General features: G+C 52.0%; 1 protein-coding gene across 1 annotated transcript; it reads right to left on the bottom strand.

The window, feature by feature from the left end:
* Positions 1 to 3508: 3508 nt before the first annotated feature.
* On the bottom strand, positions 3509 to 16409 carry LIX1L (limb and CNS expressed 1 like). The gene is made up of 6 exons (XM_073609287.1): positions 16120 to 16409; positions 11636 to 11799; positions 10662 to 10802; positions 7613 to 7708; positions 6987 to 7064; positions 3509 to 6414 (listed from the first exon to the last, which is right to left on the bottom strand). The coding sequence occupies exons 1-6, from the start codon at positions 16325 to 16327 to the stop codon at positions 6172 to 6174; spliced, it is 930 nt and encodes a 309-aa protein (XP_073465388.1). The 5' UTR covers positions 16328 to 16409; the 3' UTR covers positions 3509 to 6171.
* Positions 16410 to 17691: the final 1282 nt, after the last annotated feature.

The raw sequence follows: 17691 nt of genomic DNA, 5'->3' as shown, positions 1-17691 counted from the left end.
TGGTGTATATAGAAGAAAAGTGGACCAGTCATAACAATGGGCAGCAGTGGGCGCCACCAAGCTGCAATGTATACACAAAGTGATATATTTTTCTGTTTGGGTACATTCATGACATGTTCAGTCTCAGATAAGGCTGCCTAATATCCCCTTTTTTAAGGAGCGCTACATTCTAACCCTTTGTTCCATTCATGTGGATGAGATCAGTTTAATATAATCTGACCCATAAGCAACAAAGCCCAGCTCCAGGGAAATGGTCTTATTTTATTTTGGAACCTTAGGTTTCCCTTCACTTCCTGCCAGGAAAGGAAGTGATGGGAAATCTCTCCAATGCTAACCCAGACTGTAAAGTGGGGAAAGGAGAGAATGTTCCTCTTTCTGCTGACGACGAGCGCGCCCCTTTTTTCGTGTATAGGCATCACAGAGGCAGGAAATGAGGAAAATCTCCCCGGTGGGGTCACAGACAAATAAAAACCCCACTCTATCACCCACAATGCCCCACCAGCCACTCAGCCAGCATCTGATCTTTGCCAAGGTTATAGGTCACATAACCAAGCTCAGAAGACTATGTACAGTCACTATTGACATTAAAAACCTACAATGTCCCACCAACATCTGATCTTCGCAAAGGTTCTAGGTCACATGACCCAGCTAGGAAGACTAGGCACAGTCACTATTGATATAAAACTCCCACAAGGCCCCTAGCAGTCAGCCAGCATCTGATCCTTACCAAGTCTCTAGGGCACATGACCAAGCTCAGAAGACTGTACAGTCACTATTGACGTGAAACACCCAAAATGCCCCACCAACATCTGATCTTCGCCAAGGCTCAAGGTCACATGACGGAGTTCAGAAGACTATGACCAGTCACTGAGGATACAGATGTGGACCAGACTAAACCTTCGCCAATTAACACAAGGGGTGTTCCTTCCTCAGCCCTGAGGATATGGATGTGGGCCGGACTCTAGCCCTTGGTAAATCAACAGGGGGGGGGGGGTCCCTGTTACAGCACTGAGGATACGGAGGTGGGACAAACTCTGAACCTTGGCCAATCAACCCTGGGGGTGTTCTTTCCTCAGCCTTGAGGATGTGGATAGACTCCTAACCTTGGCGACATTTAAACCTGAGGGTGTTCCTTCCTCACCCCAGAGGATGTGGGCTGGACTGTAAACCTTGGCCAATCAACCTGGGGGGGGAATTGTTCCTTCATCAGCCCTGAAGATACAGATGTGGGGTGGACTCTAAACCTTGGAAAAACACTAGGGGTGTCCTTTCCTCAGCCCTGAGGTTGTGGGCCGGACTCAAAACCTTGGCCAATCAATACTAGTGGTGTTCCTTCCTCAGCCCCGAGGATGTGGATTTGGGCCAGATTCGAAACCTTGGCCAATTAACCCTGGGGGTGTTCTTTCCTCAGCCTTGTGGATGTGGGCTGGTCTCTAAACCTTGGCCAATCAACCCGGGTGGGGGTAGGGCCATTAGTTGTTCCTTCCTCAGCCCTGAGGGTACTGATGTGGGCTGGACTGGACGCTAAACCTTGGCCAATCAACCCAGGAGGTGTTCCTTCCTCAGCCTTGAGGATGTGGGCTGGACTCTAAACCTTGGCCAATCAACCCTGGGGGTGTTCTTTCCTCAGCCTTGTGGATGTGGACTGGACTCTAAACCTTGGCCAATCAACCCAGGAGGGGGTAGCGGGGCAATTACTTGTTCCTTCCTCAGCCCTGAGGGTACGGATGTGGGCTGGACTCTAAACCTTGGTCAATCAACCCAGGAGGTGTTCCTTCCTCAACCTTGAGGATGTGGGCTGGACTCTAAAACTTGGCCAATCAACCCAGAGGGGGGGAGGGGGTGGTTACTTTCTCAGCCCTAAGGGTACTGATGTGGGTTGGACTCTAAACCTTGGCCAATAAACCCAGGTGGTGTTCCTTCCTCAGCCTTGAGGATAGTTCTGCCTTCTGAAATGGCCAGGGTCTGCATGGTTCTGAGGGCTAGGATTTCCCACATCAGCCCATCACCCACGGCTGCAGGAAAGAAGAATCACAGTCTATGGCCGGCTTAAATGCTCCCAGCAGCCAGCATGTGACCGAGCTCAGCTCAAAAACACTAATGTGATTAACATGGCCACACATCCTCGATCGGTCCCCGGAAGGTGTACATTTTAAAACAGGTCCACTTTAAGCTCCTCCCATTTTGTCTAGCACCCAGTAATTAGCGTTTGTGTTATAGCTTGCGTAGTGTTAAACACACAAAATGAAATCTAACTCAGCATCCTTCTCCAAACTGCCGCTAGATCTGTAAACTACTTATAAAAAACGAAAAAACTTTTCTAGAAAAGCCGATTTCCGACCGAACTGTTAGGAATATGTTACCATCTCAGCCTTGGAAGATGCGACTGATTGCGGCTATCAAAATATAGAATATATATATATAAAAACAGTACAGGACACACAGAGCGCCGGAGTATAAAAACTGCTGTACAGAGCGCGCTCCTACAAAGAAAATGTGCAAAAGTGTATCGTAGGCGGAAGCCACCACTTGTGGGGAGGGTTGTTTTTTTTTTTTGTCTTTAGACACATTCAGAGAGTGTCGAAGGCCAGCGTAAATCGGAAATAAAAAGGCAGCTGGTCCCATCGATTGGTGACCCGGTTCACGGTTGCTTTGCAAACTGATGTCGAGAAGGAGCAAGGACTTCTGGGTAAATGACATTTTCTGACACAGCAGGTCTGAAAGTGAACGCCTCGTGTAGCGATCTTCTATTGTGTATTACGTTATAAATCTGGCCGCACGTTACAAGCGCATCGAACAACCTACTGACTTGATGTTTGATGGTACAGAAGGGTCCGTGTTTGTGGGGTTAAACGAGTTCAGATCCAATCTGAAAAATGAAATCAGGCTGACCATTGTCTACCTTTATTTTTGAGACACTAGTGCTCATCTAGCAACCCCCCCCCCCCCCCACCACCACCATTTATGATGGGGTAAAAATACTTTGCTGATAACAATGGAAAATCGAATGGTCCTGTCTCTCTGATACCCAATGATCTCTGGGGGCCCTTTGGCTTCATTCCGTAAGCTCTGTGGTGTACTAGTCTTTGTCAACCTCCCTAGATAGGTTACCCCCCCCCCCTATGGGCTTTGCCTATAAATCCTCCAGGGGGCTGAGAATACCAATCCCCTGTCCTAGAAGAGATTAAATGTGGTTGGTGGCTCAGTTGGACCCCGAGTGGTGCCAACCACCACAGCTCCTATACAGGTTGGAGTCATCAGCTGTTCCCCCTTCTACAAGAAAACGCTTCCATGGAATTTCTTCATGGGTTGGCGGCACAGTTGGACCCCAAGTGGAACCAAACATCAAACCTTCTATACAGGCTGGAGTCATCATCTGCGCCCCCTTCTACCTGACTCCCAACCCTATACTGCCCCTCCTCTCTGTCCTTGTCTACCCATTGCTCCCCCCCTTACTAGAACAGATCCCTGCTGGCACTGAGAGACATGGGGATACTACATTGGTAGAAGTTTGCCCAATTTACCTCTTGAAAGAAAATGTTTCCATGGAATATTTTCATGGGTTGGCGGCTCAGGTGGACCCAAAGTGGCGCCAATCACCACAGCTCCTATACAGGCTGGAATCATCATCTGCTCCCCCTTCTACCCAACCCTGGCCCTAACCTACACCTCATTTCTGCTCTTGTCTAACCACTGCTTCATCCCACCATTCCTTATTATAATAGACCCCTGCTGGCTCAGAAGGACATGGGGAGACTGTACCTTGGAAGAGGTTTGGTCAATTTCCTTCTTGGAGGAAGAGGTTTCCATGGGATTATTTCCATGGTTGGCGACTCACTTGGACCTTGAGGAATACCGACCACCACAGCTGCTCCCCTCCTGCCGCCAGCCCTATAGTGCCCCTCTCTTCTCCCAAGCTTCCACCACAGCTCTTATACAGGCTGGAGTCATCATCTGCTCTCTCTCTCCTACCCGACCCTATAGTGCCCCTCCTCTCTGTCCCTGTCTACCCATTGCTCCCCCCACCCCCTTACTATAATAGACCCCTGCTAGGAAAGAGACACATGGAGAGACTGTACCTTGGTAGAAGTTTTCTCAATTTACCTCTTGGAGGGAAAAGGTTTCCATGGATTATTTCCTTGGTTGGCGGCTCACTTGGATCCTGAGGGATGTCAACCACCACAGCTGCTCCCCTCCTACCTGATGCCAGCCCTACAGTGCCTCTCTTCTCTAGCCTTGCCTACCCATTGCTTCCCCTTACTATACTAGGCCCCTGCTAGTAGAGAGACATGGGGAGACTGAACCATTGTAGACACTTGCTCAATTTACCTCTTGGAGCGAAAGTTTATTTCCATGGTTGGCGGCTCACTTGGACCCTGAGGGATTCCAACCACCACAGCTCCTATACAGACTGGAGTCATCCTTTGCTCCCTTCTCCTACCTGATCCCAGCCCTATAGTGCCCCTCCTCTCTATCCTTTGTCTACCTATTGCTTCTTCCCCCCTTCCTTAGTATAATAGACCCCTGCTGGCTCAGAAGGACATGGAAAGACTTGTACCTTGGTAGACATTTGCTCAAATTACCTCTTGGAGGAGAAGGTTTCCATGGATTTTTATGGTTGGCGGCTCACTTGGACCTTGAGGAATGCCAACCACCACAGCTCCCGTACAGGCTAGAGTCATCAGCTGCTCCCTTCCTACCAGACCCAATAGTGCCCCTCTCTTCTCTATCCTTGCCTACCCATTGCCCCCAACTATACTAGACCCCTGCTAGTGCAGAGAGGAAAAGCCTCTTAGAGGAAAAGGTTTCCACAGATTATTCTATAACACAAGTGCTTATACTGTAAACTGATTTTAAAGCCCCACTCTGAGCAAAATACAAACCCTCTTCCACCCCCCCACCCCCCATAACCAATTCTGCAAAGTTAACTTTGCATGGTGGAGATAGGCAAGTATAACGAAGACCACCACCCAAGGTCCATTACAGGTCCAGGTGTGGGGGGACCTCAGTATGGGAGTCCCTGCATATTTAAAAGCGGACTCTGGGTGGGACAATCTGTAAAGCAGGCAGCCCCCCCTGCATATCCAAAGGCGGGATCTGGATGGGACTAACTTGCAAAGTGAGCTGTCCCGATGGGGGGGGGCAAGTCCGACATCCAAGATGTGAGCAGTTTCAGAGCTCTGTCCTGGTCCTTTACAGATCCTGCCGCTCCTACCGAACCTCTTACAGCATCCCCCCTGCACCTGGTGAAAGGTTGGGCAACTGGGAACCCAAACTCCTAGGGAAAGGCTGGGTCGCTCCTGCATGGAGAAACAAGATGGCACCGGTGCTCCACATTGTATGAGCTCAGCACTGAATGCAGCAGCAGCATTGAGGAAGGGGAGTTTGATGCACCAGAGTACGAAGGTTATATAACAGAGAAGGGCGACCCTCATTAGGGGATGGTACTTCAGCTTAATGGACCCACTTGGCACAGCAACTTCCGAGTCTGCAAAGGCTGTGTGAGGCTTTAAAAATCCCCCCAAGGCATTCACTTCAAGGCCTAAAGTCCATTTACCCAGAATTCCTTTCTCCTTCCAGTGAGACTTCCATTGCCTGAAATCTCCCTAATGCAGATCGTACTCCTGAGAAATTGCAGACCCCAAAAGTGAAAAAATTTCTACATTCTGTTTGCGAAGCAAAAAAAAAAAAAATACTACAGGGAGACCGAACAAACAGATTCGGAAACCTCATACAGCCCTTTAAATGGTCACTCCACCCAAAACTAATATTTGAGTTGAACCGCTTCATCTCTGGGAGGACCCAAGCGACGAGATCCTTGGGTTCCAGGGTCTCCACATTATGAGGGTCTCACTCTCCCTGCTGAAATTTTAATGGAAACATACAAGCAGGAAGAGAGCCAGCAACTGTGGCTACAAGATGAATTCTGGGGGACCCGAGAGATAAAAGGGAGTCAGTGGATACACCCAGCAGACCCCCCAACTATAACTGAAATATTACTTTTGGGGTGGGAGGGGGGACATGCACTTCAAGCGTGCAATTCTCCATTTGTCCATTAGGTGACACCAGGAAGGAGTACAGAATCACATACAGGATAAGCTGTAGGACCAGCTAGCTAGCCTAACAGACACAGCCTGCCCACTGCATGGATTAGTGTGGGGGAGGCGACACCTAGCAGTTGGAGGAGTGTATGTTCCCCAGCTGTCCTGCGGCCAGCATCAGGATGTCCCTCTTCTCCTTGTGATAACGGAGCTCTTTCCCAGCTAGCCGGGCCTCATCCAGCTGCCTCTCGGTGGCCGCCAGCTCCCGGGTCAGGGTTGATGGAGAGTCCTGCTCCCGGTTCACCCAGTCCATCGCCATCTGGTTTCTCATGTCGTCGTCCAGGGCCCGGTGGGAGTAGTGGGCCAGGACCTCCTGAATATAAAAAAAATAGAAAAAAAAAAAAGTCAGGAATAACTATGGTTAGGGACATGATGCCCTCTAGAGATTGGTATAGGAAATGACAAATGCAGATACCACATGACACTACTGCAAGGGGTAGGCATCTCCAGAGAGGCAGAGACCTACTGAACACAGAAGAACCCAAATATCACCGGGTGAGGGGATATTTTCAAAAGGGGACAGTAACACCCCCTCTTACATTGGTGGTCAGTAGGGAGCCCCAGTAACATCTCCTCTTACATTGGAGGTCGTTGAGGAGCCCCAGTAACATGTCCTCTTACATTGGTGGTCAGTGAGGAGGCCCAGTAACATGCCTACCTGTTCTGGTGCCCACATCCCTGCCAATTTCCCCCCCCCCCCCATCCATCCCAGGCACATGTATTTTAGAGGTGGATAGGAGGGAACCAGAACAGGCAACTTTGTCTTGCTGTATAATGAGGAAAAGAACTTCTGAGGGGAGGGTCAGTAAAGTGGGAACGTCGTCTACTTGGCTGTGATCGTCAACAAGTAGACAGCAGCTGCCCACCACATTATGGGTCACATACCTGACGGGAGCACTGCCGTTCCCGCATGGCCTTCAGACTGCCATTCCAGTGAAGGAGCTGGAAGACCGTCATGAGCTCCTAGAGAAACAGAGAGAGAAAAATCATAAAAAGGAATTCTAACAATTCGACAAAACAATAATCTGTATAATTCACAAATACGGAGCTCATCTATTGTTGGGGCTTCCATACACTTCAAGGTAAAGCCAAATCTAATCATAATAGTGTGCACCTGTCACATGCCCCCCTGGCAGAGACTACGAGTGGCCTTGTGGACACACATTGCACAGGGACTGGTCCACTATTGTCCCCGTCAGGAAAAAGGTCCAGAACAATGACGTGGAATCTACACCGGAGCGAGCGCATGCAGACAAAAGTGACTGCACAGGATCAGATCTACTTTACTGTCCACGTAAGCTGGAATCTACGTCACACTATACATCATACAGCTCTGTCATTTTCCATGCGGTTTGTACTGGGGCAGAGTCTGGAGGAGTTGGGGGCCGCGCAGAGCGGTGTAGAGTGTGGAGTTTGGCTTTAATGACTCCTAGCAGGCCAGGAAAGGCAGCAGCGCCCGGGTGCGTCCATGGCGTTAAGGAGAGCTCAGCCAGACCTATGGGAAGCCGTACCTGGAACTCCAGCATGGATTTTCCTTTGTTGGCCTCCAGCATGAATCGAAATGCTCCGATCCCGGTGTTGGGGTTGTCGGCCTCCTCGCGGTTCCCCTAAGAAACGAACATGGAAAAAAAAAAAAATTGAGTGAACCTCCCACCAATCACATCTGTGAATAATTTCACGTGTCGCTGACAGTCCATCTGCTCCTCGTTGTCGCAACACAAATGCGGCGAGGAAACCAAACACATGTCTTGACACTGACGCAGGACGAGGATCTGCCAGGACACTTGTGACTAATTAGACCCAGAAAACCCGGCGGAGGACAACTTGTCTTAACTCCTTCCTACAACACAGGAGACTCGCCACACACACTGCAATCATTTTCTTCCAGTTCATATATTATAAAGGGTGCAAGTTGCAGCACTTGGCATGCGACTCACTCCAACCAAGGCAAACGTTTCAGTTGTGTGTGTGGCTGCTACATGCGCTCCGTGATCACTCCGATTGGCTTTCACAGTGACCAGGAGCCCGTCCTACTGGTTCCCAGGAGCAGTCAGTGACAGCGCACACCCAGCACAACACTTCTCAGGGTGGCCCCCCCTCACCCTCCCACTAAACTTCTCAGGGTGGCCCCCCCCGCCTGTGGATGGTAAATAAATAGTTAATGACGCTCCAATACGGGGATCTGCAACTAAACCAGCCGCTCCTCTCTCTCTCTCCCACCCAAAAAAAAAAAAAAAAAAAAAACACACACACACACACACACACACACACGTATTTCTGAAAAACTTCAAACAATACAAATCCCGGAAGAAACCTCCAGGGGGAGCCGTGCGTGGAAACCGCGACGAATGAAAACATCCAGCCGGGGGAATGCATTTGTCACAGCGACTTACAATGGAATTTTGGAAGCAAACCCATAAAATACACAATAAAAGGGGAACTCCGGACCACCTGCTAAGTTTTGTCTCTAAATCCTCCCTCCGGCGCCTCTCCTGGACAGAATCTATTGTACTCCGACACACTACCAGGTACTGCCCAAGGGAGGCCGCCCCGTCCTCTATACTGTCATAGGGGTACACCTGGCCCTCTATATTGTTATAGGGTGGCCCCCAGTTTTCTATCCTGTCACAGGGTGGCCCTAGGAACTTTACACGGTCATAGAGTGGTGCTCCATATATATATATATATATATATATATATATACACATATATCATATCATAGAGTGGTCCTCCATATATATGATATCATAGAGTAGTCCTAATCAATCTATACTATAGTGAGGCCCTTTCAGCGCCCCCCCCCCCCTTACTGTAATAGTGTAGCCCCACACTCTATCCTGTCACGTGGTGGCCCCCCCGCCCTCTATACTGTCATAGGGGTACCTTAAAGGAACTTTAAACGGTCAGAGTAGTCCTCGTCGATCTATACTATAATGAGGCCCTTTCAGTCAGGCCGCCCCCCCCCACACTGTAATAGTGTAGCCCCCAGACTCTCTATCCTGTCACGCGGCGCTCCCCCCCGCCCTCTATCCTGTCACGCGGCGCTCCCCCCCCGCCCTCTATCCTGTCACGCGGCGCTCCCCCCCCGCCCTCTATCCTGTCACGCGGCGCTCCCCCCCCGCCCTCTATCCTGTCACGCGGCGCTCCCCCCCCGCCCTCTATCCTGTCACGCGGCGCTCCCCCCCGCCCTCTATCCTGTCACGCGGCGCTCCCCCCCGCCCTCTATCCTGTCACGCGGCGCTCCCCCCCCCGCCCTCTATCCTGTCACGCGGCGCTCCCCCCCCCGCCCTCTATCCTGTCACGCGGCACTCCCCCCCCCGCCCTCTATCCTGTCACGCGGCGCTCCCCCCCGCCCTCTATCCTGTCACGCGGCGCTCCCCCCGCCCTCTATCCTGTCACGCGGCGCTCCCCCCCCCGACCTCTATCATGTCACGCGGCGCTCCCCCCCCCGCCCTCTATCCTGTCACGCGGCGCTCCCCCCCGCCCTCTATCCTGTCACGCGGCGCATCCCCCCGCCCTCTATCCTGTCACGCGGCGCATCCCCCCGCCCTCTATCCTGTCACGCGGCGCTTCCCCCCGCCCTCTATCCTGTCACGCGGCACTTCCCCCAGCCCTCTATCCTGTCACGCGGCGCTCCCCCCCGCCCTCTATCCTGTCACGCGGCGCTCCCCCCCGCCCTCTATCCTGTCACGCGGCGCTCCCCCCCCGCCCTCTATCCTGTCACGCGGCGCTCCCCCCCCCGCCCTCTATCCTGTCACGCGGCGCTCCCCCCCCGCCCTCTATCCTGTCACGCGGCGCTCCCCCCCCGCCCTCTATCCTGTCACGCGGCGCTCCCCCCCCGCCCTCTATCCTGTCACGCGGCGCTCCCCCCCCGCCCTCTATCCTGTCACGCGGCGCTCCCCCCCCGCCCTCTATCCTGTCACGCGGCGCTCCCCCCCGCCCTCTATCCTGTCACGTGGCGCTCTCCCCCCCCCCCCCCCGCCCTCTATCCTGTCACGCGCCACTCCCCCCCCCCCCCCCGCCCTCTATCCTGTCACGCGGTGGCCCCCAGCTCTACCAAATCCTATAATGACCAGTAGGATGAACTCTGAAAAGGTGAGCAACTAAAGCCGACCATACAAAAAGGTATAATCCAAATGTACGATTCAATGAAATTAAAAAAAACAACAGTAGAAGCGTATCAGACTGGATAGGATTGGATGGATTGGGAAGGGTCTCACATCTAAAGAAAATTGTATTGAGGTCATACAATCAGACTGCAACGTTTATGGCTGGTTTAAGACAGAGCAAGAAAATAAGGAGAGAGAAACTCTATTTTTATGGGGGGTGGGGGGTGGGGAGACAACAAAGGTTTGTAAGATTTCGGTCGTCTCTCGAATGCACTGATCACATTTCAGCAGCGAAGACACCGAGATTTAATAACTTCCAGCAAAGAGTTCATTTAAAATGACACGAAGAGCGACGCCGGAGAGAAATTCAATGGAGCAATTAACAGCCATAACGATCCCGCCAGGACTGGGGGGGGAGGGGGGAGCCCACTACTATAGGAAATCCTCTTACATTGAACGTGGCCAGGGCTTCGCAGACGCTCTTCTCGATGAATTCGTCGGTGATCCTGCGGGAAGGATGCTCGTTAAACACGGAATTCATTAACGCGATCTTTGCCGCGCTCCTCCTGGCTTCAGCTTTGGTCGGACAGAACTAAGAAGAAAGAAAAATAGAGATTAATACTTTTTTTGAAGCTCCGCCGATCCCCCACTCGGTAGTAACCCCCAGCTCCGCCGATCCCCCGCTCAGTAGTAATTCCCAGCTCCGCCTATCCCCCCCCCCCCCGCTCGGTAGTAACCCCCAGCTCTGCTGATCCCCCGCTCGGTAGTAACCCCCAGCTCTGCTGATCCCCTGCTCGGTAGTAACCCCCAGCTCCGCCGATCCCCCGCTCGGTAGTAACCCCCAGCTCTGCTGATCCCCTGCTCGGTAGTAACCCCCAGCTCCGCCGATCCCCCGCTCAGTAGTAATTCCCAGCTCCGCCTATCTCCCCCCCCCGCTCAGTAGTAACCCCCAGCTCTGCTGATCCCCTGCTCGGTAGTAACCCCCAGCTCTGCCGATCCCCCGCTCAGTAGTAACCCCCAGCTCTGCCGATCCCCCGCTCAGTAGTAACCCCCAGCTCTGCCGATCCCCCGCTCAGTAGTAACCCCCAGCTCTGCCGATCCCCCGCTCAGTAGTAACCCCCAGCTCTGCCGATCCCCCGCTCAGTAGTAACCCCCAGCTCTGCCGATCCCCCGCTCAGTAGTAACCCCCAGCTCTGCCGATCCCCCGCTCAGTAGTAACCCCCAGCTCTGCCGATCCCCCGCTCAGTAGTAACCCCCAGCTCTGCCGATCCCCCGCTCAGTAGTAACCCCCAGCTCTGCCGATCCCCCGCTCAGTAGTAACTCCCAGCTCCGCCGATCCCCCGCTCTACAGGCTTTTGAGGTGTTCACATTTTTAAAACAACGTTATAAAACACAAAAAAATAAATAAAATGTATTCATGCATACCTGGAAGCTCCCAAAACAGCTTCCTCCAGGCAGGGTGACGTAGCAGATGTATGGCGGGCTGTTGGACGGGACCATCTCGTAAACCACCAGGGCTCCATTCTTCAGGTCTGCCCCCCGGGTCTGCTTCATCTGCCAGAACTCCTGTAGAGCTTCCACCACGTTTACTACGGGACGGAGAGAAGAAAAATAATCAGGAGGTGTGAGGAGTCTATTCAGATACCCCTTTATTGCTCCCCCCCCGTCCCTCATAATCACCCCTTGTTGCCCACCTGTTACTCACAACCCTTTATTGTCCCCATGTTTCTCACGATTACCCTTCATTGCTCCCCCCCCCTCATAATCAACCCTTTAGTGTCAATCTGCTCTTCATAATTACCCTTCATTGTTGCCCCTCCCTTAATAACCCTCATAACCCCCCCCCCCATTAACAACCCCTTATTGCCACCCCCCCCCTTGTCCCTCATAATTGCAACTTCATTGCCCACCTGTTCCCACAACCCTCTATTTTCCCCATATTTCTCATGATAACCCTTCACTGCACCCCCGTTAATCACCCCTCATTGCCTCCCCTTCCATCATAACCATCCCTCACCCATCCCACCCCCCGTCACTTCTTATTGCCTCCTGTCCCTCATAATCAACCCTCGTTGCCCCCCAGTCACTCCTTATTGCCTTCCTGTCTCTCCTAATCACCTCTCAGTCCTCCACCGTCCCCTATAATCACCCCTCGTTGTCATCCCCCATTCCAACCCCGTCCCTCATTGCCGTCCCCCCCCCCCATCCTTCATAACCATCCCTCACTGATACCCCCCCATCACTTCTTATTGCCTCCTGTCCCTCATAAATCGCCCATCATATTCAACCCTAATCCCCCTTCCCGTCCCTCAAAACCCTTCCTCATTGACCCCCTTGTGCTTCATATTCAACCTTCATTACCTGCCCTTACCTACCTGGCTCATTGCCACCGTGCCCTTAATAATTGCCTTCTCATTGCCACATGTCCTTCAAAATCTCCCCTCATGGTCCACCTTCTCTCCCCTACTTACACCTAAAGCCTCCCTTGTCCTTCATAATTACCTTCTCATTGCCACCCTGCCCTTCATAATTACCTTCTCATTGCCACCCTGTCCTTCAAAATCTCCCCTCATGGTCCACCTCCTCTCCCCTACTTACACCTAATAACCTCCCTTGTCCTTCATAATTACCTTCTCATTGCCACCCTGTCCTTCAGGACTACCTTCTCATTGCCACCCTGCCCTTCAGGATTACCTTCTCATTGCCACCCTGCCCTTCAGGATTACCTTCTCATTGCCACCCTGCCCTTCAGGATTACCTTCTCATTGCCACCCTGCCCTTCAGGATTACCTTCTCATTGCCACCCTGCCCTTCAGGATTACCTTCTCATTGCCACCCTGCCCTTCAGGATTACCTTCTCATTGCCACCTGTCCTTCAAAATATCCCTTCATGGCCCACCTCCTCTCCCCTACTTACACCTAATAACCTCCCTTGTCCTTCATAATTACCTTCTCATTGCCACCCTGTCCTTCAAAATCTCCCCTCATGGCCTGCCTCCTCCCTCCTACTTACACTGAATAACCTCCATTGGGGGGTACCCCTCCCATGTTTACATCCTCCCTGTAGATGTATTGTGGCACACTGCCCATGCAGGAGCTTCCTACAGACTTGAATGTGGCCTTACACCCTATAAAATCAGTTGGGGACGCACCACGTAGGGGCGGGCAGGGTGGAAGAAAGAGGTTGTAATCCACTGTCATTGTAAAGAGTGAAGTGGGCAACTAGGTGGGCGGGGGGTGAGATGATGGGGTAATGCAGGGCAGTTTCTATACTGAAACATGAACATGTCCTTTAAAAAACTTTATACAGAATCGGTAGCAGGAAGACAACCCGATCCCAAGCAACAATCATTGAACGAGCGCCGATTCAGCAGCTGCTAATTTTCTATATTAATCCCGACAGATGCCAAGTGAGGATCCAACGCCAGCCCTGCCCCCCCCCCCCCCACCACCACCACCACCACCCACAGTGAGGCTGCGGTCACTGCGACTACATCTCCTGACCGTCAGCTCTGCCGGGGGAAAAAAAAAAGAAAAGTTTACATGAAAAGAATGAAAACATTTGCGGAAGTGACAAGGAGGGCTGGAGATGTCGGGAGGAATTGATCCCATATGGTGGAGGAGCTCCACCACTCCGCGGCTTTGTCTGATCCCAGCGCCGTCTCTGAGCAGACGGGGAGGATTCCGGCACACAGCTGGGGATGGGATTATCACATGTGCTGAACAGCGCCCCCCCCCCCCCCCCCAAACCACCAGAGGAACGCGGAGAGACCGGAGGAAAAATAAATAAAGGGATGTGATCTGCAATGACTACACTCCATACATCTACCAACCCCGAGGAGCGAGACCACCACCTTCTCTGCCCGCAATTATTTACCTCATAACCGGGACACATATCTACAGTCTATGGGCCGCCCTCCAATGCCTGAAACACGAGACTGTCAGGTCTTATTATGAATGTTATATATGGGGACAAAACTTATCCCTTCAACCCCCCCCCCCCCTCCATGACACCCCCTCTTTCATATTGAACCCTCCCCACCCCCCCAATAATAAACACAACATCCCAGACCAAACCCCCCCACATGACACCCCCTCCTTCATATTGAACCCTCCCCACCCCCCCAATAATAAACACAACATCCCAGACCAAACCCCCCCCCCCCCATGACACCATGACACCCCCTCCTTCATATTGAACGCTGCCCCCCCCCCCAATAATAAACAACATACCAAACCAACCTCCCCCCCCCCCCATTCTCAATAACTAATCCCTCAGATCTCCATCTTCCAAAGTTACCCCCCCATATCACTCATCTGACAGATGTCCCCAGTTTACCCCTTACCCTTCCTAATGAACCCCTTGTTATCAATAACTGTCACTTTGTTATCCCACCAACATGATTATCCACCCCCCCCCACCTCTATAAATACCCCTCAGGACCTCCAGTCCCCTATAAATACCACCCGGCCCTTATAAATTACCCCTCACCCCACATAATTGCCTCCCAAGACCCCCCCCCCATCCCTTATAAATTAAACCTCGTGACCCCTCACGTCCTCCCCCATAATTACCCCCAATTATAAGTGACAGGAGGGGGGGGGGCTTGAAGGGGTAATTGTAAGCTCTCAGGATCAGGGCCCTCTGATCCCTCCTGTATTGTATTGTACTGTCTTCCCCAATGTTGCAAAGCACTGCGCAAACTGTTGGCGCTATATAAATCCTGTATAATAATAATAATGGTAATTATAAGGGATCGGGGGGAACACTAGGGGCAATTATAAGGGACGGGGGGGGGGACACAAGAGGCAATTGTAAGGGACGGAGGGGGGACAACGAGAGGCAATTATAAGGGACGGAGGGGGGACAACGAGAGGCAATTATAAGGGACGGAGGGGGGACAACGAGAGGCAATTATAAGGGACGGAGGGGGGACAACGAGAGGCAATTATAAGGGACGGAGGGGGGACAACGAGAGGCAATTATAAGGGACGGAGGGGGGACAACGAGAGGCAATTATAAGGGACGGAGGGGGGACAACGAGAGGCAATTATAAGGGACGGAGGGGGGACAACGAGAGGCAATTATAAGGGACGGGGGGGACAACAAGAGGTAATTATAAGGGACGGGGGGGACAACAAGAGGTAATTATAAGGGACGGGGGGACAACAAGAGGTAATTATAAGGGACGGGGGCGGACAACAAGAGGCAATTATAAGGGACGGGGGGGGGGGGAAGACAACAAGAGGCAATTATAAGGGACGGGGGGGACAACAAGAGGCAATTATAAGGGACGGGGGGGGGGGGGGGGGACGACAACAAGAGGCAATTATAAGGGGGGGGGACGACGACAACAAGAGGCAATTATAAGGGACGGGGGGGACAACAAGAGGTAATTATAAGGGACGGGGGGACTACAAGGGGTAATTATAAGGGACGGGGGGGACAACAAGAGGTAATTATAAGGGAGGGGGGGGGACAACAAGAGGTAATTATAAGGGACAGGGGGGGGGAGACAACAAGAGGCAATTATAAGGGACAGGGGGGGGGGGGGGAGACAACAAGAGGCAATTATAAGGGACGGGGGGGGACAACAAGAGGCAATTATAAGGGACGGGGGGGACAACAAGAGGCGATTATAAGGGACGGGGGGGACGAGAGGCAATTTTTCTATAAGTGGGGGGACACAAAGGGTAGTTATAAGGTAAGTAGGGGGGGGGACGTCATAAACCTCCGTTGCTCCCCAGTCTGTGGCCCCCCGGGGCCCCTCACCTCTCCCTCCCCCGGGGCCCCTCACCTCTCCCTCCCCCCCCCTTGGGGCCCCTCACCTCTCCCTCCCCCCGGGGCCCCTCACCTCTCCCTCCCCCCCGGGGCCCCTCACCTCTCCCTCCCCCCCGGGGCCCCTCACCTCTCCCGTAGCCCTGGGTGTGTTTGGCGAAGCTCCTCACCACCGCCTCCACCGCTTCCCGCAGCACCGCTGGACTCCCGGACACCCCGAGGCTGAGCGGAGGGGGAGGAGCCGTGGCCTGAGCCCCGCCCGTCACCCCGGGCCGGAGAGAGCGCAGACTTCCCCCGGACACCCCCGGCTGCAGCCTCTGAGCGCCCACCGACTCCATGTCTGCCGGAGAACGGGACCCAGGAGAGCCTACTGCCACTCAACACACTGCCAGCCAATCAGCGGCCTCCTACACCAGGGTAGGCGGGAGCGGATGGTAACTGAGAACATCGCCAGCCAATCCTCACGGCAGATGAGCGGAGGGGGCGGGCCGAATAACGGTACTGAGGAGGCTGAAGTGCCACTCATCTGCTGGATAGGCGGGGCATTTCAACTACCAGCCAATCAACAGCTCTCTAAGGCTTCAGTGTGTGTGAATAACGGGACCGAGCTCAATAAAAAGGGGAAGGCGGGACTGAGCGCAACCAACCAATCACACGCCTCAATCTGATGAGTAAGCGGCGCAGGATAGCACGGTCGATCCGTCACTCAACACCAACAAAAAGGGGCGAGGCCAATCTCAGTCATCGGCGTGGGCGTGAAAGTCCCGCTTATAACCCGGGATGACGGCGCGCTCCTGTGCGCGTTCTCATTGCAGTGCAATGCGCATGCTCCTTAGGGGTGGCAGAAGGCTCTACTGCCTGGGGGATTATGTTCTCAGTAATTAATATCCCCAAAATAAAATAAAAAATATAAATAATAATAATATAAATAAATATAATAAAATAAACATAAAAATATAATAAAATAATATGAATAAATAATATTAATATTAATAAATATAATAAAATAAAAACTAAAAATAAAATATAAACAAGAAAAAAAAATGGTATCGCCGTGACGTCAGAGTGAGAGCGATAATTCTATCACCAGATCTCCTCTGTAATTCTAAACTGGAAAAAATGTTCAAAGTGTCGCCTATGGAGATTTTCACGCTTTTCATTTCACGCTTTTAACTTCACGCTTTTCATTTGGCGCTTCTCATTTCGCACTTTTCATTTGGCGCTTTTCAGTTTGCGTTTTTAATTTCACGCTTTTCACTTCTCGCTTTTCAGTTCGCGCTTTTTTATTTCACGCTTTTCATTTCACGCTTTTAACTTCGTACTTTTCATTTCGCACTTCTCATTTGGCACTTTTCATTTCGCACTTTTCATTTCTCGCTTTTCATTTCGCGCTTTTCGTTTCGTGCTTTTCACTTTGCGCTTTTCATTTGGCGCTTTTCACTTCTCACTTTTCGGTTCGCGCTTTTTATTTCACACTTTTCATTTCGCACTTTTCATTTCGCGCTTTTCACTTTGCGCTTTTCATTTTGCACTTTTCGGTTCGCGCTTTTTATTTCACGCTTTTCACTTCGCACTTTTCATTTTGCACTTTTTATTTCACACTTTTCACTTTGCGCTTTTCAGTTTGCGCTTTTCATTTTGCACTTTTTATTTTGCACTTTTCGTTTCGCACTTTTCACTTCGCGCTTTTTATTTCTCGCTT

Source organism: Aquarana catesbeiana, linkage group LG13 (assembly GCF_042186555.1).
Source record: "Aquarana catesbeiana isolate 2022-GZ linkage group LG13, ASM4218655v1, whole genome shotgun sequence".
Classification (NCBI taxonomy): domain Eukaryota; kingdom Metazoa; phylum Chordata; class Amphibia; order Anura; family Ranidae; genus Aquarana; species Aquarana catesbeiana.
This window is presented reverse-complemented; position numbering and strand designations above follow the sequence as displayed.